A 24,292-nucleotide genomic window follows, 5' to 3' on the forward strand; every position below is an offset into this window, starting at 1 on the left:
TTTTTTTTTAATAATAAATAAATGTTCCCTAAATGTATTGAATGGGAAACACAGGAGCGTGATCAACACTGTCCAGATGGTGGTGGTAAATCAACAAACCCCTCTTTTAAAAATCTCAAACAAAGAAGAAACAAAACTTTAATCCAATGAAAACGCAAGAAATTCTTGTTACCCGGAAGGAAAATTGAGCACCAAAAAAATTGCTGGGAATTTTTCTTGTTGTTTGCGATTTCACGTCTCCAAAAAATATCGTTCGAACGGTTTTTTTTAGTGCGTTTGTTGTTTTACTAAATAACTGAGTGTGTTTGTGTCTGCGTGGGACGTGTATCCGAGTCGACATGGACGAATATGACGAGCTGTTTGAGACGGAAGATGACTTTGAGCAGCAGTTCGCTGATGAGCTGGAGGTGTTAGCCGAGAGTAAGCACTTCGAAATATTACAATAAAAAAGTCGTAATTTTACAAGAAAAAGTCGTAATATTACGAGAATAAAGTTATAATATTACGAGAAAAAAGTCGTAATATTTTGAGAATGAAGTAATATTGCAAGAAAAAAGTCGTAATTTTACGAAAAAAGTCGTAATATTACAAGGAAAAAAGTAGAAATATTATATTATGACTTTATTCTCGTAACATTATGACTTTATTCTTGTAAAATTACGACTTTATTCTCGGTCTTAAAATTACGACTTTATTCTCATAATATTACGACTTTACGACTTTATTCTCGAAGTCAAAAAAAAAAAAAAATTCTATGTGGCCCTAAAACGCCGTCATAAATAATATAACGCAATGCTAAAAAATACCCTCGGTCATATGAGCATGTAATCAATGAAAGAGTGTGTGCAAAGAATATGATCTTTTGACCTCTTAAAATAGGTCAAGGTTAGCCATCTTTGAACTTGTCCAAGGTCTGTGTTCCAAAAATGTTCCCTGTGAATTTGAAGACCCTGGCAGTAATAGGAATGGACTTATGCTGAGCACAGACAGACAGATGGACAGACGCAAAGTCTTCGCAGTACCCGATGGCCGTATTTTGGCCTCGGGTAAAAATTGTATAAAAATGATTATGACAAACAGTGGATGCAAATTTGCTGTACATGGGTAGAGTGCTTCATAAATAGAAGAAAGGCACATGGGAATAACCAAAACTAGTTAAAGAAGTATGTTCGATAAAGTCCCTGAAGCCCACTGGGCTGGTGGTTATTCTTGGATATTGTACTGTGATGTAGATGAGAATCTATGATATCCTATGGACAGGACTCCTGTACATCGCAGATTACTTCCCCAGCCAAGGTCGGTACCGATTTCCAGCTGGTTGGACTGGGAGACTGCAGATGAAGTGTCTTGTCCAAGGACACAGACAGGTCTTGGCAAGACAAATGAAAATCATTTGTTGATGAGTTGGAGTCATTTAGTTGTCAAATCTAAGCATGCAATGAAACTCCAAACTGACTTGAAGTAAAAAAAAAAATATATATATAACTTAAAGTTGAAAACATGCCAAAAAGTCAGTGAACTACGTGTAAACAGTTTGTGGTACTGCTTCATGCAAGAGTCCTTAAATGAAGGGATTGCTGGCTGCTGGTGGATATTAGCCTATGTTCCTCGGTTAAATAAAACCTGCAAGGGTTTCCATCTCTCTGTTTTTGATAACTGTGCAGGAAAATCTGAATAGTCAGTTACTTGATAGTTGTAGTCAGCTATTACATCTAGTTATCCCAATCCTAGAGTTACCTGCAATTCATATGATGAGCAACACTTTTAAATCACAAAATTCAGAAGTTATAATGTTAAAAATATTGTGTATTTGATGTTCAAATGTAAAAGCTTAACCACCTTCTCTTCTATATCCTGATAGCAGATCCTGGTATGAGAGTCTGTGGCATCTCCGAGTGGTTGAACGTGTGACATGGTCTTTATACTTGAGCAATCACAGAAAGGTGTGTCTGTCTGTTCTCTCGTGGTTTAGTGGAATCTGTGGAGTCACCATTCAAACAAAAGAATCGTGCAAAGCCGCAGCAGTCTCTGTTGCCAGAAGATGACATTTCAGGCATCGCACACCTACTAGATGATGGACCCAGCAGTGAGTTTGACCCGACTGTGTCTTTTGGTCTTGCCATTTATATTTGTGGTGCTTTTCTGCATTAAATCTGGCTTTGTCTTTGCAGCCCCGAAGGCAAAGCGTTACAAGGACGATCCTGTGGTCAAGAGACTTTTCACCCCATCTGCTGTTAATGGCGGCAAACCCTCATGGATGAAGCCGAATGGTCATCACATCACACCGCCATCCTCCCCTGAGCATTATGAACCCTCTGCTGTTGTCAGGTAGGAGTGAATGCTACTTGTTTTTGGTGCTTAAACCTGATTTTATAAAGTGTGATGTTGGGGAAAAAGAAGTCAGGTTTTGGACTGTACTTATACTGGATACTTATGTTTATGCACTTTTATTTTTTTAAGGCGGAGTTTCAGTATGTAACTCAAATATGTTGCAGTTCACATCTAAACATGTCACGTGTTCTGTAGATTCGCCCAGGCTGTGTTGGATATCAGCGGCTTTGCTCCAATCCCAGAGTCGCCCAAACAACCCTCACCAGCAGCGCCATCGCAGCGGATGCTGAAACGACCCCCTTTGAACGGAAATTACGTCTCTGTGACAGACTCATCAGGCACTCGAGTTTATCTTCGTCAAAAAGAGGGTGCAGTGGCAAAGGTTAAACTCTTCTGCAGTTACACATCTGTGATTTTGGCCTGGGTGGCACCTCATTGTAGACAGAATGTTTCTTTACTGTGTGCACTTCCAGGTGGTGGACCCCAGAAGAGAAACAAACTCCCAGGGTACACTGGGGCTGCTGGCAGTGCCAATAAGTGTGTTGAGAGACCAAGTGGCAGAGAGGGTGAGTGACTGAGGATGTCATTTAGCTTGCGTGGGACTTGATGCTCATGTTACAAGTGTTTTAAATCACACATCAAGTTTATCTTGTCACCAGAAATAGTTCATATTTTTATGTCTTTTTTTTTCCCTTTGTTTCTTTTCTTTCAGCGTCATCACCAGCTTCTGGAGGAATCTCAGCGACTCACAAAGCTGCTTGCAAAGTAACTCATTAAATGTCTCCTTCATGCACCAACGTAAAGAGACTGGATACATCCATCTCCTGTCTCCTAACTGTCTTTTTTTCTTTGTCTCCACACATGACAGCAGTGTGAACGAGGTTATTGTTGAACCCGATGGTAACGAAAACGAAGCAGAGGATGATCACGAAGCAGCAGAGGAGCAAACGTCTCGACTTTGGGTGGACAGATTTTCTCCGCAGCACTACACAGAGCTGCTGAGCGATGATGTGAGTGATGTGCATTTACGTGTTCCCCATGATTAACGCTGCGCCTTTTCTGACTGGACAGTAACGGTAGTGATGTGTGACTGTTTCATTGCAGTTTACTAACCGCTGTTTGCTGAAGTGGTTGAAGCTGTGGGACACCATTGTGTTTGGAAGAGAGAGGAAGGCCCGGCCAGCCCGGATCGAAAGGCCGACTCCCAACCAAAACTCATCCAAACTCAGTCAGACCAATCACAACGTGAATCGCTTCAAGAGCAAGATTGAGGTGACTGAGGAGATATTGGAGGCTGAGTTGGATCAGCACAAACGACCCAAATTCAAGGTACCGTCCATACTGTAATACAGTTGTAAACTTTTGCATTACCCTCCAGTCAGTGTCATGTTTTTACATCTGTTAATTTGTCTTAAAAGGCTGTTTTTTGGTCTCAGTTTGAAAGCTAGAAATGTCATTGATGATCCTTGGAAGAGACATATGCTGTCTTTAGTGCTCCTCTAGTTAGAACAGAAATCTTTCTTCTTTGCCCTTTTCTAGGTGGCATTGTTATCCGGCCCTCCAGGTTTGGGAAAGACCACCCTGGCCCACGTCATAGCCAAACATGCTGGGTACAATGTGGTGGAAATCAATGCCAGGTCAGGCAAACTAAATTAAAAGAACTCAAAAATCATAAAAAATTAACTCTTTTTATTGTACAGTTGTGACATCTGAAGTATTATTGCTATTTTTGCAGTGATGATCGTAGTGCAGAGGTGTTCCAGAAGCGCATTGACACAACAACACAGATGAAGTCTGTTTTAGGAGCCAACGAAAGGCCAAACTGCCTCATTATTGACGAGATCGATGGAGCACCCACTGTGTGTTCCCGGCACTGCTTAAATTAAAGTTTAGCTGTGATTTCAGCGTGAATGTATTCCACTAGTTTCTGTTAAGTTGGGATTTCATTTTCTGCTGTGAAATCTAGGCTGCCATCAACATTCTGTTAGCAACTCTGAACCGGAAGGATGGATCCGGCGGGGAGGAGGGTACAGAGACGGGGAAGAAGAAAAAGAAGAAGGAGTCTATCCTACTTCGACCAATCATATGCATCTGTAATGACCTGTAAGGGTACCGGTGGTATTTATGAAGTTTACTGTAGTTCTCTGTTGTGGCAGAGTAGGTTTGTGAAATGCTCCATTTTAAAGTGTGTCTTCAAATGATGAACGTATGAATTTAACAGCTTCTGTATTTGGTTTTCTTTCTTGTTAGTTATGCTCCAGCTCTCAGACCACTGAGGCAGCAGGCCTTCCTATTGGCTTTCCCCCAGACTCAACCCTCCCGCCTGGCACAGCGGTTAGCGGAGGTCAGCAAACGCACATTATGGTGTTGGACACATTTAACACACAGAAGCCTCCATGAAAGCTAATGGGTTGTTTGTTCTGTCCTAAAACTCATTATTTACTTAAATGTCCCGCATCTTAAAGTCTTTCATTGTTCCTACATTAACTCTAAAACATTTGTTGGCTAACAATAGCAATTACTGTTGTTGCAACTAGCTTTTTAGCTAGTTATCTAGCTGGGTGTTTGGTAATTTTGTGGAAACCAGTGGCTTTGTCATTGTTGAGGAAAGTTTCACTCACCTTGACTTTGCAGACGATGCTATGATCTTTTGTGGAACCACTGGATACTCTGTTTGCATCACTTGAGAAGCTGAGTGAGGAATTGAGTGTGTCAGACTTTGGGATTGTCCTGAATAAAGACTAAGAGGCAGGCTTCCGGTGACATCTTGGACTCGGCCATCAGAAGTGTATCTGTGGTCTGTGTATATGTGGTCAAAGTGTTGTACTTGTAGAGACATTCACTGATCAGAGCAGTAGCATTCTGGTCTCTGGGTCCTCGGGTTTTGAGATTGAGAGAGTCTTGAGGTCACTGGATAGAGGGGTTTGGTGATGCTGATGGCTTTGCAGGCATCTAAGGTCAAACTCTTTAGGGTCCTGGTGCTTCCTGTCTTATTGTATGATTATGAGACTTTGTCACTAACCAGTGAATGAAGGTGATGACTACATGTCTTTGGTACCAGGTCTCTTCAGAGGATTACTGGGTATAGCTGGAATGACTTTGTAGTAAATTAATGGTTATTTAAGGAGACGCAGATGAAGAGTATCACTTGCATTATGAGAGAGTGTCAACTATGACATTTTGGCAATGTGGCACGTTTCTCTGTACATAATCTGGAACCCAGATAACTCAGTGTTGAGGACCCCAGAGACTGGAGAAAGCCAAGTTGGACACCCAAGATCATATGGCAGTAGTAAATAGAAGGTTATTTTTGTGAGGTGGGGATGGACCCACTGTCTGCTCAGGTGGCTGCTATCTTGGACCCAAGGTGGTTCCTTCCTACGGTGGATGCAGCAGTGTGCAACACCAGTTCCTGCTCCCAGACCTGATCTGTTTAGAGTACCAGCATAATGAAATTCTGGGAGCATCTTTGCATGCATTCTGTTTCAGGTACAGTAGTGTTCAGAATAATAGTAGTGCTATGTGACTAAAAAGATTAATCCAGGTTTTGAGTATATTTCTTATTGTTACATGGGAAACAAGGTACCAGTAGATTCTCACAAATCCAACATGACCAAACATTCATGATATGCACACTCTTAAGGCTATGAAATTGGGCTATTAGTAAAAAAAAAAAAAGTAGAAAAGTGGGTGTTCACAATAATAGTAGCATCTGCTGTTGATGCTACAAACTCAAGACTATTATGTTCAAACTGCTTTTTTAGAAATCCTGTGAATCACTAAACTAGTATTTAGTTGTATAACCACAGTTTAGTTTTTCTTGATTTCTTCACCTCTGCGAGGCATTAATTTTGTTGGTTTGGAACCAAGATTTTGCTCGTTTACTAGTGTGCTTGGGGTCATTATCTTGTTGAAACACCCATTTCAAGGGCATGTCCTCTTCAGCATAAGGCAACATGACCTCGTATTTTGACATATCCAAACTGATCCATGATACCTGGTATGTGATATATAGGCCCAACACCATAGTAGGAGAAACATGCCCATATCATGATGCTTGCGCCACCATGCTTCACTGTCTTCACTGTGAACTGTGGCTTGAATTCAGAGTTTGGGGGTCATCTCACAAACTGTCTGCGGCCCTTGGACCCAAAAAGAACAATTTTACTCTCATCAGTCCACAAAATACTCCTCCATTTCTCTTTAGGCCAGCTGATGTGTTCTTTGGAAAATTGTAACCTCTTCTGCACGTCTTTTATTTAACAGAGGGACTTTGCGGGGGATTCTTGCAAATACAACCCCTGGCAAAATTATGGAATCACCGGCCTCGGAGGATATTCATTCAGTTGTTTCATTTCGTAGAAAAAAAGCAGATCACAGACATGACACAAAACTAAAGTCATTTCAAATGGCAACTTTCTGCCTTTAAGAAACACTATAAGAAATCATGAAAGAAAATTGTGGCAGTCAGTAACGGTTACTTTTTTAGACCAAGCAGAGGGAAAAAAATATGGAATCACTCAATTCTGAGGAAAAAATTATGGAATCATGAAAAACAAAAGAACGCTCCAACACATCACTAGTATTTTGTTGCACCACCTCTGGCTTTTTTTAACAGCTTGCAGTCTCTGAGGCATGGACTTAATGAGTGACAAACAGTACTCTTCATCAATCTGGCTCCAACTTTCTCTGATTGCTGTTGCCCGATCATCTTTGAAGGTTGGAGCCTTGTCATGGACCATTTTCTTCAACTTCCACCAAAGATTTTCAATTGGATTAAGATCCGGACTATTTGCAGGCCATGACATTGACCCTATGTGTCTTTTTGCAAGGACTGTTTTCACAGTTTTTGCTCTATGGCAAGATGCATTATCATCTTGAAAAATGATTTCATCATCCCCAAACATCCTTTCAATTGATGGGATAAGAAAAGTGTCCAAAATATCAATGTAAACTTGTGCATTTATTGATGATGTAATGACAGCCATCTCCCCAGTGCCTTTACCTGACATGCAGCCCCATATCATCAATGACTGTGGAAATTTACATGTTCTCTTCAGGCAGTCATCTTTATAAATCTCACTGGAACGGCACCAAACAAAAGTTCCAGCATCATTACCTTGCCCAATGCAGATTCGAGATTCATCACTGAATATGACTTTCATCCAGTCATCCACAGTCCACGATTGCTTTTCCTTAGCCCATTGTAACCTTGTTTTTATCTGTTTAGGTGTTGATGGCTTTCGTTTAGCTTTTCTGTATGTAAATCCCATTTCCTTTAGGCGGTTTCTTACAGTTCGGTCACAGACGTTGACTCCAGTTTCCTCCCATTCGTTCCTCATTTGTTTTGTTGTGCATTTTCGATTTTTGAGACATATTGCTTTAAGTTTTCTGTCTTGACGCTTTGATGTCTTCCTTGGTCTACCAGTATGTTTGCCTTTAACAACCTTCCCATGTTGTTTGTATTTGGTCCAGAGTTTAGACACAGCTGACTGTGAACAACCAACATCTTTTGCAACATTGCCTGATGATTTACCCTCTTTTAAGAGTTTGATAATCCTCTCCTTTGTTTCAGTTGACATCTCTCGTGTTGGAGCCATGATTCATGTCAGTCCACTTGGTGCAACAGCTCTCCAAAGTGTGATCACTCCTTTTTAGATGCAGACTAACGAGCAGATCTGATTTGATGCAGGTGTTAGTTTTGGGGATGAAGATTTACAGGGTGATTCCATAATTTATTCCTCAGAATTGAGTGAGTCCATATTTTTTCCCTCTGCTTGGTCTAAAAAAGTAACCATTACCGACTGCCACAATTATTTTTCCTGATTTCTTATAGTGTTTCTTAAAGCCAGAAAGTTGCCATTTGAAATGACTTTAGTTTTGTGTCATGTCTGTGATCTGCTTTTTTTCTACAAAATTAAACAACTGAATGAACATCCTCCGAGGCCGGTGATTCCATAATTATTGCCAGAGGTTGTAAATTAGCTTCACACAGGTACCTTCTGACTGTCACAGCACTTACAGGTAACTCCAGACTATCTTTGATCATCCTGGAGCTGATCAATGGGTGAGCCTTTGCCATTCTGGTTATTCTTCTATCTATTTTGATGGGTGTTTTCCGTTTTCTTCCACGCGTCTCTGGGTTTTTTTTTTTTTTTTGTCCATTTCAAAGCATTGGAGATCACTGTAGATGAACAGCCTATAATTTTTTGCACCTGCGTATAAGTTTTCCCATCTCCAATCAACTTTTTAATCAAACTACGATGTTCTTCTGAACAATGTCTTGAACGTCCCATTTTCCTCAGGCTTTCAAAGAGAAAAGCATGTTCAACAGGTGCTGGCTTCATCCTTAAATAGGGGACACCTGATTCACACCTGTTTGTTCCACAAAATTGACGAACTCACTGACTGAATGCCTCACTACTATTATTGTGAACACCCTTTTCTACTTTTTTTTTTTTTTTTTCTTTTTACTAATAGCCCAATTTCATAGCCTTAAGAGTGTGCATATCATGACTGCTTGGTCTTGTTGGATTTGTGAGAATTTACTGAATCTACTGGTACCTTGTTTCACATGTAACAATAAGAAATATACTCAAAACCTGGATTAATCTTTTAAAGTCACATAGCACTACTATTATTCTGAACACTACTGTATTTGCCATTTCAGGGCATTCAAATAATAAAAAACCCTGCATTTCCAAATACACTAAATAAATAAAAACTTTTATTTTAAAATGTATTTTTGTATCCAAATGATTCAAATACAAATACCGGAAAGGCCACAACATATTCATTTGGAGGCTTCTCAGCCTGTTACAAGTATTTTCTCTCTTGTATAAATCTCATTTGCTTCAACAGCAGCAACTGCACCCCCCCACCCTAATTCTTCCACCGATTACTGATAAGGAGAGACTGAAATTACAACAGCAGTAAAAGTCTCGTAGTGTCTGCAGTGCAGGATCCATCACGTTGTTCATGTGTCATGCACAGCACCCCCTGTTGTCATTGTGCCTCTTAGCGATTGTTAATTTAGGTCAGGGAAAGACAATAATGCCACAGTAGCTTGTCTTGGATTCCACTTTGTGCATACATTTGTGCATTACGCTGTTCCAAATAAGAATGTAAACACACATGTAAATATACCAATAATCCACGTTTAACATGCGATTGTGTGGATGGCAGATCTCGCTGCAGCAGGGAATAAAGACGGATACGGGCACGCTGATGTCGCTGTGTGAGAAGACTGACAACGACATCAGGTCTTGTATCAACACTTTGCAGGTGCGTTGTGGTGGAATGCTGACGAGTCTTTTTGTTTAGCCAATTCCAGTAATCTGCTGTGTAGTCATTCTTAGACCAGCAGGCTGTATGTCCTTCCTGTTAAAGAGTTTGTAATTGGTTGCACGTATCTTATGAGAGAAGATGATTACTGCTCCTAAAAGGATGTTTCAGAAAGAACCCCCCCAAATATATCATGTGTTTTTAGTTCCTGCACAGTCGTGGCTTCAAGCAGTTGGACATCAAGATGATCCAGTGTGTCTCTGTGGGGCAGAAGGACCAGAACAAAGGCTTATTTCACCTGTGGCAAGAGATCTTCCAGTTACCACGTATGAAAAGGTACCATTTGTTCCTGAAAGTCTTGCTGAATTGTGTACACTTATCCCTCGTGTCCTGGCTGCCTTGCATATTTGGGTTTTGTCTCAGTTCCAGCAACTGTAACAGAAATCACAAATTGAATCACAAGTTCTGTAACAAATTGCCTGTTGAAACACTTCAACCGAGTGCAGTTGAATTGGTGTCATATTAAAATGCCCGGCCACCAGTTCAGATGAAGTTTGCGAAGGCTCACACTGATCCTAGAGCAGGTCTATTGACAGTGTAGGGGGCATTGTGACACTTCCAGAGCAAAGATAATCTTCTAATCTCACTTTTTTGCAGAACAGTCAACATGTTGAGTAAATGTCTGTTTTTTTTTTTTGTTTGTTTGTTTGTTCAGGAAACGTGTGAGGGAGGGGTTTGAGGAAGGACTTGCTGCAGGAGGTGGCGCTCAGAGGTTCCAGCACATTCTACACTTGGCATCATCCACTGGGGAATATGAAAAGGTTGCACAGGTAATAAACACCCACAGTGAAATGGAAATACTTTTGCTGGTTTTCTGACACTGGTTTGATTGTGTACATGTTTCCTCAGGGGCTGTATGACAATTACCTTTCCATGCGTGTGAGGGACCCTAACTTGCAGAGTGTGTGTGAGGCTCTGGATTGGCTGTCGTTCTCAGACAGGCTGAGCCAAGTCATGCTGCAGGGGCAGAACTTCTCCGTGATGAAGTACCTGCCCTTCCTCTCGGTCACCTTTCACTTCCTGTTTGCCCACACGCATGTTCCGCGCATCAGCTACCCCCACAGCCAGCATGAGGTACAGATCAGTTGCTGCTAACACAGAACACACTTTTCAAAGTGACACATTGATTAAACAGGAAACATGCTGCATCATGGTGAAGTAAAGACAAAGTATCAAGAAGAAAGTTTAGGAGGAACTTTGCGTTTAAGTGGCTGTGGAATCACTGAGCCTATACTGATACTTTACTCCTGTTCTTCTAGGCCTCCTCTCGTCTCCTCAGCAGCAGAAATGCTTTGGCCAACATGTTGGCTGACATCCCAGCATGCATCAGAACTAGGATCAGCCAGCTCAGCCTGAGCCTGGATATTCTCACGCTTCTCCTGGACATTATCTGTCCCAAACTACGGCCTGTATGTTCAAGCGTGTGTGTGTGTAAATGTGGAAAACAAGATCCTATATCTAATGTTCATTGTTTGTTTGTTTTTTTTATAAAATCTTTAGTCTTTGCAGTGAAAAAGGTACATGTATTGGATGTGACGTCACGGTATTTATTTAAACAAAGTGGTTTGCTGCTTCCAGGTGAATCCGCAGCTGTTCAGCAGCCGGGAGAAGCAGCAGATGCGGGAATTGATCGACACCATGTTGGCCTACAACCTGTCCTACAGACAGGACCGAACACCTGAGGGGCAGTACACATACGTGCTGGAGCCGTGAGTGCACATTTCAGCGCTGTTATCTGTTGTCTTCTGAAGTGATTGTTCCAGCTCCTGAAGTTACCTGGACATGTCCTCTCTCAGGCAGACGAGAAAGTGGTCTCTTCAGATGTAATTCAGCACAGCCTTTAAAACATTCGGAGAAAGGCTTCATGTGTCATGTAGGACTTTAACATATTAGCTGCAGTGTCTGTGAGAAATGAAACTGGAAGAGAAACTAAGGACCCCCTGATCTTGACGATTTGTGGCACATGGTCTAAAGTGCATAGCACAGTTGCATTTGGGGCGTATCCAACTCCACTTTGCCATTTGCAGGATGTGTGACTCTGAATGCGAATTAAGGTTCACGGCAAAAAGGGGTAGTATTTAGTATTAGCTGCATCTGTCCAAAAATGCATCATTAGATTGTGTAACATATAAGTTGCATTGGTTTGTAAATTGCATTTTTTATGTATTTTTTGAAACATGTTCCTACTGCTTCATGCAACAAGGTAAATGGTGTTAGAGAGCAGAAGGTTCAATGTACGATGCAGATGTACGATGCACACAGAACCTAAAAGTACCAGTGAACTGCTTCTTGTAGCCAATGAACAGACAAAAAAGTCATGGAGCTAAACTTGCACCTTTACCTCATGAAATGTAAATAACCTTTTTAATTGATTATACACTTTGTTTTTTGTTGGGTTTTTTTTTTTTTGCCTTAGCCTAGTTGTTCTCCTTGTTGTGGTTGGGGTTGTCCCCCAAAGTGCAAACAAGTCGAGTACTGAGAGGTATTTCTGATATTTATTCAAGAAGCATATGAAGGTTATTCTCTCTCTTTATTGAAGAGTGTGGGCTTTCAGTTTGAGAGCAAGATTTATTAATTTGGTTTGTTCTCTGTGACCCATTGTGTTCTCCTCATTGAGATGTTTTCTCCTTCTTGTTTTATGGCAGTTGGCATCCAGTTTAATGGTGCATTACTGCCATTTTCTGCTCCAGACTGTGGATTCGACAGCACCTTATTCAGCTCTTGATACAGGAGCAGCTTGTCACTCACGTAGACCGTGTCATCTTGTGGCTGCAGATGGTCATGCTGCATTTGTCATATATAAATTGAAGAACCAGCCAAACGTTAATAAATCCATCCATTTTCTATACCAGCTTACTCCAGTTAAGGGTCATGGGGTGCTGGATCCTAGCCCAGCAGTCACAAAGCGTGAGGCAGGGTCCGGACAGGACACCAGTCTGTCACAGGGCTACCACGTAAATAAATAAATGCAATAAATAGTCCTGAAAAGATGATGATGATGATGATAAGGATGCATGCATTTTTAACAACTAAAACACAGCCACCTGTCTTTCATCAATGTTCAATCAATATTACTATGACTGTTCTAGTTTTACTATTACAATGCTGCTGGGCTAAGTGCAATTCATGAACCATATAAAAAGTTTTTGTTAAAAAAAAAAAAAGACATGAATGAGCAGGGTTTTTTTTTTTTCTTTTTTTAATGCATTGCAGAACTGTTCATTAGTCAAGCAGCTACACTGCATGACTTCACTGTGCTCTGTGCAAGTGCATTAGCAAAGAAAGTACAGGTGTATGATATGGACTCTGTATTGGCAGATAACATATCTGGATTGGGGGCAAACCTCCCCCGATCAAGACATCCCTAATTGCTTTATTTCAACTCTGTTGTGGAGGTGTACAGAGGCAAAATAACAAAATCAGTCATTGTCAAAATACTTATGAACCAGACTGTAATTCTGTTGACTTGTAGGGTCATTTTTCCAGTGATATATCTGATTGTGAAAGGAAGGAATTCTTATGTAATCACGATACATGAAGCACCAGAGCAGTTTATCGATTGAAAGTGGACAATTTTTTTTTTTTTACAAACCCCTCTGTTATTTCATTGTGATGACTCTTTCACAGGCAGTTGGATTCTTATTTGTATTCATTTCCCTCACAGTGAGCGTCTGTTTACTGGCACATATTCTGTGTTTGTGTGATTCAGGGGGATGGCACTCAGCAGTAAGAGGATTAAGGTTTTAGAAAATGACAGATTTGGGGTTTTATTCTGAAAATATAAATGTGGCTGCACCATCGGAAACTTTTTATATCATTATAATGTTTAGCATCAAGATATGCTTGTGTTTCAGGTACATGATGTTTGTGTTGCATCCTTTTAGCTTTATGTGTGTGTTTTTATAGACGTGTCGAGGAGCTTGTGAAGTTTCCTGGTCTGCCTCCTCACCGTCAGCTGACATATCAGGCCAAGCAAACCATCAGCAGAGAGATGGAGCAGGAGAAGATGAGGAGAGCCGAGCAGCTGATTCAGCAGCGGAACCCTGCAGTGGTGACCACCCCCCACCCCCCCACACACACACACACGATTGTGCCACTTATGAAGTTAGCTGATGGTCACATGGTTTGTGCAATGCAAACAGCTCTGTGTGCATCCTGAACGTGGAGGCTGATGATACAATCAGATCCATAAGCGTTTGCAGTGACAGACTTTTTGTCATTTTGCCTTTTTGCACCACCACATTGGAGTCGAAATGAAACAACCAAAATGTGCTTGTAGTGTCGATGTTTAGTTTTAAGTAGATGGTAATTAAATATAAGAACAATTCATAGAAATATCACTTTTACAGCCAGTTTTCTTTAGGCAAGTCGGGGATGGATGCATGAGCACTTCTGAGTCATTGAATGTGTTTACTATATGATAAATGTGTGTGTGTAGTGGAGGCAGTTCTCAGACCTGCGCAAGAGAGAGAGACAAGTGAGGGAAGCCACCAAGACACATCTGACAATGCTAAAAGAGTTGTCACTGTCCAAATACTTATGGACCTGATATTATGCATGTGCTTACCTGACATGTTCCCACCATATCATGAGAAACATGGTAAAGAATTGCCAATGGAAACATGCTGACACTTTCAGAGAAACGGAGGCATAGAGCTGATCCCAAAACCTTCCTGTTCTGATGTGTGACGTCCAAATGAATGTTTGCACTTCTGCACTTTCTGATGGAAAATGGATTTCTTGTGTGTGGAAAGCAATAATAAAATGCACATAAAGCGAATAAAGCGTCCATTGAATGGTGCACACACACACACACACACACTCAGACCCTCTGGTTGACTTATTTACCTGCAGCCTGAATGTTAAGATGCTTTCTTGTTAATGTGTTGCAGAAAGATAAAGCAGAGCAGAGGACCGAGTCAGCCAGGAATCACCAGCAGAGGCTGGACAACATCGTCAAGCAGACCACAGTGGAGACCAGGGTGAGACTTACATGCCTGTAGGTGGCGCTGGAATACAGCAGTGTGTGTGGCTGTGTGTTGCAGACTCAGAATAGCTCAGTGAGACTCCAGGGCAGAAATGAGGATAATGAGAAGCCGCCTGCTTATGTTTCCTCTTGGTGAAAGTGGAAAATCAGGCTAATGAAACGTTCATTTATACTGACCTCGTTATTTATGATGTTGTTTTAATGAGGTTCTGATTTTTTTGTGTGTTGCAGCCAGAGGTGGATTTCTTTGGACGAGCTGTTGCTCCTAAACCGCAGAGACCTTGGCCGTCAGCAGACTCTGGTAATGTGGGGACTCATTCAGCCAAATCCTCCAAACACAAAAACAGTTCCTGGCTGGGGAAAAGCCCCAAAACACACTGAATGATTACATATGACTGATTAGTCATGATTATGATGTTGTTCCTCCTCTCACACCTCTTTATGGTGAAGCGTAGACATTGTCAGCAATTTTGTCAGCAGTTTTGTGTGAATGTGTATGTGGAAATCAAGCTGGGTGGCTGTCAGTAGTTTATTGGCTTGAGGTTAATATGGTGTAGGGATTACAACACAGATACATGTGGATGGTATGGAAGATATGTGAGTTTTGTTTTATTCATTTATTTATTTTTAAAGCCTGAGTGGAACGTTTTAGTTAAACTGGTGATCCAATTTCAGCATCAAATGATGTTGAGCAGAGCTATTAGAATTAACGTTCTTGAAAAGTGGTGCATGTTCAACACTGATGTTCCACGGAGTAACTGAGGTGGAAACGATCAACTGTGCCAGTTTCTAGAGCAAAAGCACAATTGACCTCTTACTAAAACAGGCACAGTTCTAAATCACAGTGACAGATTACATCTTGTGTGCTGTAATACTTTTGCTTTACTTTCTAATAGCCAGATTTCATAGCCTTAAGAGTGTGCATATCATGAATGCTTGGTCTGGTTGGATTTGTGAGGATCTTCTGAATCTACTGGTACCTTGTTTCCCATGTAACAATAAGAAATATATTCAAAACCTGGATTAATCTTTTTAGTCACATAGCACTACTATTATTCTGAGCACTACTGTATTACTGAGTGTCTTTGTCCATCTGTCAACCTCGCGACTCTTCCCAGAGTTCACATTGAATGAGTCTGAATTTTCTGCAATGCAAAATTGACACACCAGGCCACAAACTAATGGAGCTGGCATTTTTAATGTCCAGACACAGTTTCTGTAGGAAGTAGAAATCATGTCAAAATGTTCAGGAAAGCTGTGACTTTTTAAGATGGAGCTATTTGGCCTCGCAGCACTTGCACACTACGCAGGAAATGATTTCTGTTGTCAAACACACCGTAAGAAGAAATGCCCATCACAGCTTCCCACTGCTCCGGTTAGTATCAGCATTTCCAAAAGTTGCATCTGGCTACATATCATTTTTAGTTATTTAACATTACTTAATTTAATATTCAAAGCATCAGGCAAAACAAAACTGACGTTAGCATCCTTAGCATTTGTCACGTTAACCATTGGAAACAAATCCTCCCCCCAACTTCCAACCATTTGCTTCACTTCAGGTGTTGCTTTAAATGATTTTTCCCTTCTGGCTACGACCAAACTTTGCAAAATGTAAACCACAGCAACTGTACCAATGTGCTAACAGGGAAGTACAGATATATGGTGTTAGCTAGTTACTAGAGAACAGTTTTGACTGAATTAAACAAATCTCAACACCCAATGTTGTTTGAAGAAGTTTGATAGTTTTTTTTTTTAAGCCTTTTTCTTTCTCGGCAGGTGAGAAGTGCATGGTTGTTGCCATGGGGACGGCGGTGGGCAACAGCGACGTGTGGTTCAGATTCAACGAAGGCATGTCGAATGCTGTCCGGAGAAACATCTACATCAGAGAACTGCTGTAACTTCCAAAACACACACAGCTGCCGTTTTAAAATGTCTTGTTCACATCACTGGGGAACCAGGAAGTTGGTCCTGGTGGCGGTTTCATTTACAAACGGTGTGATGAAACTTTTTTCTCTGCAGAAGTTGAGGTTTGGTTGATTCTATCATTAGTCTCATTAAAGGAGTGATGTAAATGTTACCACAGATTGTTTTTCAAACTGTTGGCTTTAAAACATTTGAGAACGAGTCACGGTAATGGCTGTTGTAGCAGCTAACTTGTCAGTTGACAATCAGTTTAACCAACAACTGCTGGTTTGTCAACCATTCTACAGAAAGACTATTCATTGACATGTTATGCTACCGTTCATTTATTTTTCTTTAATTCTGTGAGAGTGCACTGTTGGCACATGTCTACGCATCTGCCACACTATGGAACCATCTTGGGTACTGGATGGCAACCACCATAGTGAGTTCACAAAGCGATACCGTGGGGGATTAGTGTTGTCGGATTGGTCTCTGTACAAACATATTTGTATGTTACTTTGGGAAACAGAAGTAATGATTATGACGACTGACATTGAAACATACATCTCTTACCGATAACGTTAGCATGCTACAGTAGCTAACAAGGCAACAAGTATTACAGTAGTGTTCAGAATAATAGTAGTGCTATGTGACTTAAAAGATTAATCCAGGTTTTGAGTATATTTCTTATTGTTACATGGGAAACAAGGTACCAGTAGATTCAGTAGATTCTCACAAATCCAACAAGACCAAGCATTCATGATATGCACACTCTTAAGGCTATGAAATTGGGCTATTAGTAAAAAAAGTAGAAAAGGGGGTGTTCACAATAATAGTAGCATCTGCTGTTGACGCTGCAAACTCAAAACTGTTATGTTCAAACTGCTTTTTTAGCAATCCTGTGAATCACTAAACTAGTATTTAGTTGTATAACCACAGTTTTTCATGATTTCTTCACATCTGCGAGGCTTTTATTTTTTTGCAAGATTTTGCTCGTTTACTAGTGTGCTTGGGGTCATTGTCTTGTTGAAACACCCATTTCAAGGGCATGTCCTCTTCAGCATAAGGCAACATGACCTCTTCAAGTATTTTGACATATCCAAACTGATCCATGATACCTGTATGCGATATACACGTATAGGCCCAACACCATAGTAGGAGAAACATGCCCATATCATGATGCTTGCACCACCATGCTTCACTGTCTTCACTGTGAACTGTGGCTTGAATTCAGAGTTTGGGGGTCGTCTCACAGACAGTCTGCGGCCCTTGGACCCAAAAAGAACAATTTTACTCTCATCAGTCCACAAAATATTCCTTCATTTCTCTTTAGGCCAGTTGATGTGTTCTTTGGCAAATTGTAACCTCTTCTGCACATGTCTTTTATTTAACAGAGGGACTTTGCGAAGGATTCTTGCAAATAAATTAGCTTCACATAGGCGTCTTCTAAGTGTCATGGCACTTACAGGTAACTCCAGACTGTCTTTGATCATCCTGGAGCTGATCAATGGGTGAGCCTTTGCCATTCTGGTTATTCTTCTATCCATTTTGATGGTTTTCCGTTTTCTTCCATGCGTCTGTTTTTTTTTTTTTTTTGTCCATTTTAAAGCATTAGAGATCACTGTAGATGAACAGCCTATAGTTTTTTGCACCTGCGTATAAGTTTTCCCCTCTCCAATCAACTTTTTAATCAAACTACGCTGTTCTTCTGAACAATGTCTTGAACGTCCCATTTTCCTCAGGCTTTCAAAGAGAAAAGCATGTTCAACAGGTGCTGGCTTCATCCTTAAATAGGGGACACCTGATTGACACCTGTTTGTTCCACAAAATTGACGAACTCACTGACTGAATGCCACACTACTATTATTGTGAACACCCCCTTTTCTACTTTTTTTTTTACTAATAGCCCAATTTCATAGCCTTAAGAGTGTGAATATCATGAATGCTTGGTCTTGTTGGATTTTTGAGAATCTACTGGTACCTTGTTTCCCATGTAACAATAAGAAATATACTCAAAACCTGGATTAATCTTTTTAGTCACATAGCACTACTATTATTCTGAACACTACTGTATATATGATGGGAGGAGTTGGCTGATTGCTGCATTAAATGTAGAGGATAAATTAATTGATATACTCGTATATCCACAGGCACATGTGAAAAATTTGTTTTTCTCGAAGACTGAGGGGGGCCATACTAAAATATGAAATGGATCGAAATGGGGACTGATAATTATGAAATGGGGTAAAATGTAACGAAATGGAGCAGACTGACCCAGACTGACTCCAAATAAGTACTTTTATTTTATTGTTTGGTGTTTGTTTTTTGTGAGATGCGCTTAGTACATGTACTCGTGGTGGGTGCGCCATCTGGTGTTCAAGAGCTGAAACTTCAGCCACTGGGTCAATCTGCTCCATTTCGTTACATTTTACCCCCATTTCATTATCAGTCCCCGTTTTGCTTCAATTCGCTTAAGAAAAATTAAATAAAAGTCCTCAAGTTAACTGAATCATATTTGGAGTCACTCTGGGTCAGTCTGCTCCATTTCGTTGCATTTTACCCCCAATTCCTGATTATCGGGCTCCATTTCGCTCATTTCGTATTTTAGTGTAGCTGGACTGAGGTTTTTTTTTTTTTTTTTTTTTTTTTTTTTTTTTTGCAAGACTTTTTTCACGTTTACATCCCCGGCCGTTGTTAGCCATCGAGCTTCTGAGTGCTCAACATGGCTTTTTGATTAATTTGTTCTCGAAGTGGCCTACCTTTGTTGCCATCTGTGCATTAGTCATACAAAATCTTGGAAGGTTAAATGTCGAGTGCGGTGTGTTTCTTTTTATAACGCACCAGTTTATATCAATACTCTGTCTTAGAAGATGGTGCTGCTTTCAATGATAAATCTAACTCAGAACATCTGATGTCTGACTTGAAAACATAAAAGAAAATGCCACCAGGCCTTCGATTTCCTGCTTGGTATTTTGAGAAGTGTTTCTCGCCCCTGACTTTCACATTATGTCATTACCCTAAATTATCTTGGTGAGTTATAGATTTTATTTTATTTTTTTATGATTGTTGTTGTTGTCCTTTCGGGTGTAGTAAAACAGAAAATAGACCATTTGTGTCTGCTTTTTTTGCTCATGAAGTACATGTTTGTTTACAAGCGTGTACTCGTGGAAGAGTAACGGCGCAAACCTAAAGGCAGCCATACATATATTTTTAACTAAACTTTGTGCATCTGTTGTGCAGTATCACAATCTGCCCCTTTCTGGAAGTGGACCCAGATGATACAGCAATTCTGATATTGTGCAAGACGTCTAGAAGTGTGCAAAGCTGTCAACGTGATTCTAGGAGTATTCTTCACACTTCAGTACTTTTTGTGTGTATTAATAAATTAAACCCTAAACTAATTAAATTAGTTTGCAATATTGCTGAAAGGTTGACATAACTCTCATTCTGATTCCAGAAGAGTGCAGCAAACTTCCAAAAACAGTGGCCAGTTTTGGAAGCACAAAAGCTTTTCTTTCCATGTAGTGATGAACATGTCAAACACATGGAGGTGCAGAATGACGTAACTTTAATTTTCGGCTCACCAGATATCTCAAATGTAACGCGGTATCTATCAGCTTTTTCAGAAATTTAATAATATCATCAGGAATTTATCAATTTATCATAAAATGCTGAAATCTGTCAATAACCATAAGCTGTTTTAAGGTTGTTTTGTGGAAAAACAAATTGGAATTTATTCAGCTCCACAGAAGGGGCCCTATTGATTTGTGTATTTGCTTTTCAACATTAAAATAAATAATAATAAAAATAAAAATCAGGTTTTTCATATATTGCAATTGTCGAAGTACAAAAGGACACACAGATGCTTTACGGCTATTTTAATGTAACTGGTTGTAATAAAGTGAACTTATCCTTTAAAGTGACATGACAGTTTGTGGCGCCATCTAGTGTTTCAGTTTAAAATTGCAACCAAACCAACAGGACGCCACTGATGATTATAATAAATATGATGATAAAGCGTTGAGTTTGTGTTGTCAGCTGCACAAATCTTGGTGGCTCCCTTTAGGAGTGTGCATAAACGTGCAGCTTAAGTAAATTTATGGATTTTACCACATCATCTGACCCACAACCTTTTTGAGAACACAATAACAGGATTTCGAGCAGTGGCACAAGATGACAAAAAGTTGTCTTTCATTTCAGTGCAATAATCCATGTCATAATTCAAAACATTTATTTTGATTGACAGTGGAAAGAGCCAATAAAAACGTGCTGTTGAACATTGCTCAGTAAAACAAACATCTGGGAAGTGACCCAGCGCTGTACACACACACGCTTCAAATAAATACAGACCATTCAGACGTGTGTCCACATAAATAAAATAATTGCAGTGACTTGGTGCAGGGTGACTGTGCGTGCGTGGATTCGTTGCCGGCGTGGGCCCGTTAGAGGATCACGCACTTGCCCTTCTCCACCCAGGGGTTGGCTCTCATCAGCTCGGGGTTCAGGAACGGATCATCACAAACGCAGCCCTCGATCCATTTCACCAGCCTGCACACACAAAGCACGTGGTCAGCGCTCACGCCAGGCCACGTGACAGCTGTCTGAGCCGTGAGTGGTCACTCACTCTGTCACCGTGATGGACGACTTCTCTCTGTTGATGGCCAGCTGGTACTGAAGGCTCTCCACCTCTCTCCTCATCTGTGGAAGGTCTAATTCCTCCATGCTGCTGCTGCTCTTTGCACAAACACAAAACACTGAATGCAGGGGATGCAGCTAAAATAAACTAGAAGGGCACTCTGTAGAACACACGCTTCTGCAAGCACTCATTTGACCCAGACATTTATCCATTGCTGATCCAAAATTTCAAAGTTTCTATTGAATTTAGTCAACAAATCTCCTTACCTGTGCTACCCAACTGTTGTGCGATTACCCGCATCTCTTCGAAGGTAGCAGTGGTGGCTCCAGAGGTTACTTTATTTTGATTAATTAAACCTTGAATAGTGCAGCAGATAACAGAATATTTACAGAGGAATCATTCAAATGATGATACAAGCACCACACAAATACACCAGCACAAATACTCCTTAGACATTATTCTTTTGAAAAAAACAACTGCCCACTTGAATTTTCAATAGGCAGCCATATAGGGGTCAAATGAAGAATTACACAGGAGTCAAAATTGAAAAATGTTCCAATCATATTGAGCTATACCATATTATTTGTCTGAACATAAATATTCCAAAAAGGTATAGTTTGGACTATCTGTGACTGAATGTTATGGAGTTATGGGGTAAAAACAGCAAGAATGGTGACAAAGGTCAATTTAAGTTTGTACAGGGGTCAAAAATTAAAATTGCTCCAATTTTTTGTAAAACATGATGCAAATTATTGGCTGAGTTAATAGGGTTTTAAAAAGGAATAGATGGCACCATGTGCCATGCTTAGTTGTCACATTACAGGGTAGCTTTGTAAACGAAGCATTCAACACAGTCAAAATGATTCCATTTATTAATCGTATTAGTCGTATCCCTGGGATAGACTCATGTCCTGTCCAGGGTGTACCCAGCCTCATGCCCCATGACTGCTGGGATAGGCTCCAGCCCCCCGGTGAGTAAGCGGGTACAGAAAATGGATGGATGGGGACCTTCCCCCAGTGGCTGAAATATGTTACTGCAGTAACTTGTGTATATCAACTGTTGTCACATAAAAAGATTGATCTGTATAAAATTGTGTAATATGTTGTATTAAATATGTTAAATGATTTAATGCCACTAGAGGTCACAGTAGCACCAGCATCTCAGACCAAAACACTGAGTTCCCTTTGGCCATGCCTCCCCAGCACATCTCAATATTTAAACATTCTTACAATGTACTATGCCCAATTTACTGAAATGAAAAAATTGATTAATTAAAAGAAATTGCAGCCTAAACTTTTATCTAAAGTCTGGGTCTCTTAGTGAAGCTTAGGGCTAGTGGCCGGTGATTACCTTATTATTTATTGTTTTTTTGTTTTGTTTTGCTAAATGCTGATAAATTATACTGTATTTGTTGTCTTTCTGCCGCCTGATTCAGTTTTTTCCTCTCTGTTTAAGGTGTGGCTCCATCCAGAGATGGTGTGGTGTCTTCTTCTGCAAGGCCTTCCATCTTGTGCACCAGCATGGACTCCAAAAATCTCCCAAAATTCCCTGTATAATTTCCTGTATTGTCTATTGTGTCAGTAGCATGGCCTAAGGAGAGGGTCACCCCTTTGAGTCTGGTCTGCTTGAGGTTTCTTCCTCAAATCATCAGAGAGAGTTTTACCTTAGCACTGTCACCTGTGTGCTTGCGCTATAGGGTTCGTCAGGTTAGACCTTACTTGTATGAAGTGCCTTGAGGCAACTTTGTTGTGATTTGGCGCTATATAAATTAAATAAATTGATATAAAAAAATGCGAGGCAAATACCCAAGTGCAGCTGTCCAAAATAGTCATGAGCAAATGTAATCTTGATTGTAATTGAACTTAATAAATTAGTAATTACAAAGTGTTCCAAAATTATGTAGTGGAAGTCATATTCGGGAATATAAATAAATACACAAATCAATTTATTTTACACTTTGCTGCTTCACACTACTTGAACATCTGCACTCTGCGCGTTCTCTCACTTTTTTTTGTCTGCCCCTGCAGGTGAAACGGCAAACTACAGCTTTTTTTTTTTTTTTGGAGTTATTTTGAAGGTTAGGTTCTAAAAATCAGCTGTTGACCTTTTTATTGCTGGTTAATCATCAAGTTTGGGTCCTTTAAAAGAGGAAATGCTCGGATGAGCATTTGTTTTCAGCTCTAATATGCTGTGGAGCTGGAATAACTTTGCCGGTGCGCTCGCGGTGCCCCACCCTGGCACAAGGCAGAGTTCAGGCTGCTTTAAAACGGCTCCAAGTAGGTCAGCGGTTTGTTCCCATCATCATCCTGCAGCCTTTTCCGGGAATAAAAATAAATAAATAAATAAAAATCAGGCCTTCTTCCCGAGTTCATGAGGAAATCCTGCGCCCAGCATCACTGACGCACGCAGCCGGTCTTTTTACGCATAAACACCACGGCGCCGGTGCGCGTAAAGCATCAAAATGTCAGCTGGTTCTTACCGTCGGGCCTAGCACTGAGGACCGCTGCTGGATTTGCTGCACAGCCGGCTGACGGAGCGCGCAGGCCGGTTGGGGAACGGGCGGTGGATCCGGATGGACGGAGAGCTCGATGAGATGATGCGGCGCAGCAGGAGTCAGGGCGGCGCTCCTCTGTGCGGCAGCGATGGGACGCCGGATGCGCAGGGCGGAGAAACGAAGCCGCCTCTGGTTTTTACAGTCAAACGAGGCTGGGGAGCGCAGGACGCGCCGGGATGGAAATCCGCACACGCACCAACGAGGACACGCAAATGAGGAGGCGCTCCGCAGGGAAAACAGCCCCGGAGCTCATTTTTTGCACGCTAAAAGAGCGACGGGTCTGTGCGCGATTCCCGCGACGGCTGTGCCACCAAAACTACGAGATTAAAGGCAGAAACGAGCAGTCACGTGGTCTTTGACGCTGAAACGTCTCTGTGTCTTTGGTTTGATGGCGCTTTAACCGATTATGAAGGATTGATGATGATGTAGTAAACACGTTGAAGGATTGATGATGATGTAGTAAACACGTTTAAGGAGATAGTTTACTTTATCAAAAACATAAAATCTACAGATGTAAACTAACCCTGCAATTGTACA

At 40.9% G+C, this 24,292-nt stretch overlaps 2 protein-coding genes across 3 annotated transcripts; one reads left to right on the top strand and one right to left on the bottom strand.

The window, feature by feature from the left end:
- Positions 1–276: 276 nt before the first annotated feature.
- Positions 277–16,733, top strand: chtf18 (CTF18, chromosome transmission fidelity factor 18 homolog (S. cerevisiae)). The gene is made up of 22 exons (XM_034188939.1): positions 277–420; positions 1,973–2,086; positions 2,172–2,328; positions 2,527–2,713; positions 2,805–2,897; positions 3,044–3,096; positions 3,200–3,341; positions 3,436–3,660; positions 3,871–3,968; positions 4,067–4,190; positions 4,298–4,434; positions 4,582–4,675; positions 9,517–9,615; positions 9,821–9,951; positions 10,331–10,445; positions 10,525–10,749; positions 10,935–11,084; positions 11,254–11,384; positions 13,582–13,726; positions 14,568–14,657; positions 14,894–14,963; positions 16,439–16,733. The coding sequence occupies exons 1-22, from the start codon at positions 339–341 to the stop codon at positions 16,558–16,560; spliced, it is 2,784 nt and encodes a 927-aa protein (XP_034044830.1). The 5' UTR covers positions 277–338; the 3' UTR covers positions 16,561–16,733.
- A 3,860-nt stretch (positions 16,734–20,593) lies between these two features.
- Positions 20,594–24,065, bottom strand: gng13a (guanine nucleotide binding protein (G protein), gamma 13a). Of its 2 annotated transcripts, none has more exons than XM_034188941.1 (3): positions 23,681–24,065; positions 21,189–21,296; positions 20,594–21,112 (listed from the first exon to the last, which is right to left on the bottom strand). In XM_034188941.1, exons 2-3 carry the CDS (start codon positions 21,284–21,286, stop codon positions 21,007–21,009), a joined length of 204 nt encoding a protein of 67 aa, XP_034044832.1. In that variant the 5' UTR covers positions 21,287–21,296; positions 23,681–24,065; the 3' UTR covers positions 20,594–21,006. The 2 variants fall into 2 exon arrangements, with proteins under 2 accessions (XP_034044832.1, XP_034044831.1); XM_034188940.1 differs by having other exon boundaries at positions 21,189–21,293; positions 23,681–24,062.
- Between the last annotated feature and the right edge of the window lie 227 nt (positions 24,066–24,292).

This window comes from Thalassophryne amazonica, chromosome 15 (genome assembly GCF_902500255.1).
Source record: "Thalassophryne amazonica chromosome 15, fThaAma1.1, whole genome shotgun sequence".
NCBI classification, from domain to species: Eukaryota; Metazoa; Chordata; class Actinopteri; order Batrachoidiformes; family Batrachoididae; genus Thalassophryne; species Thalassophryne amazonica.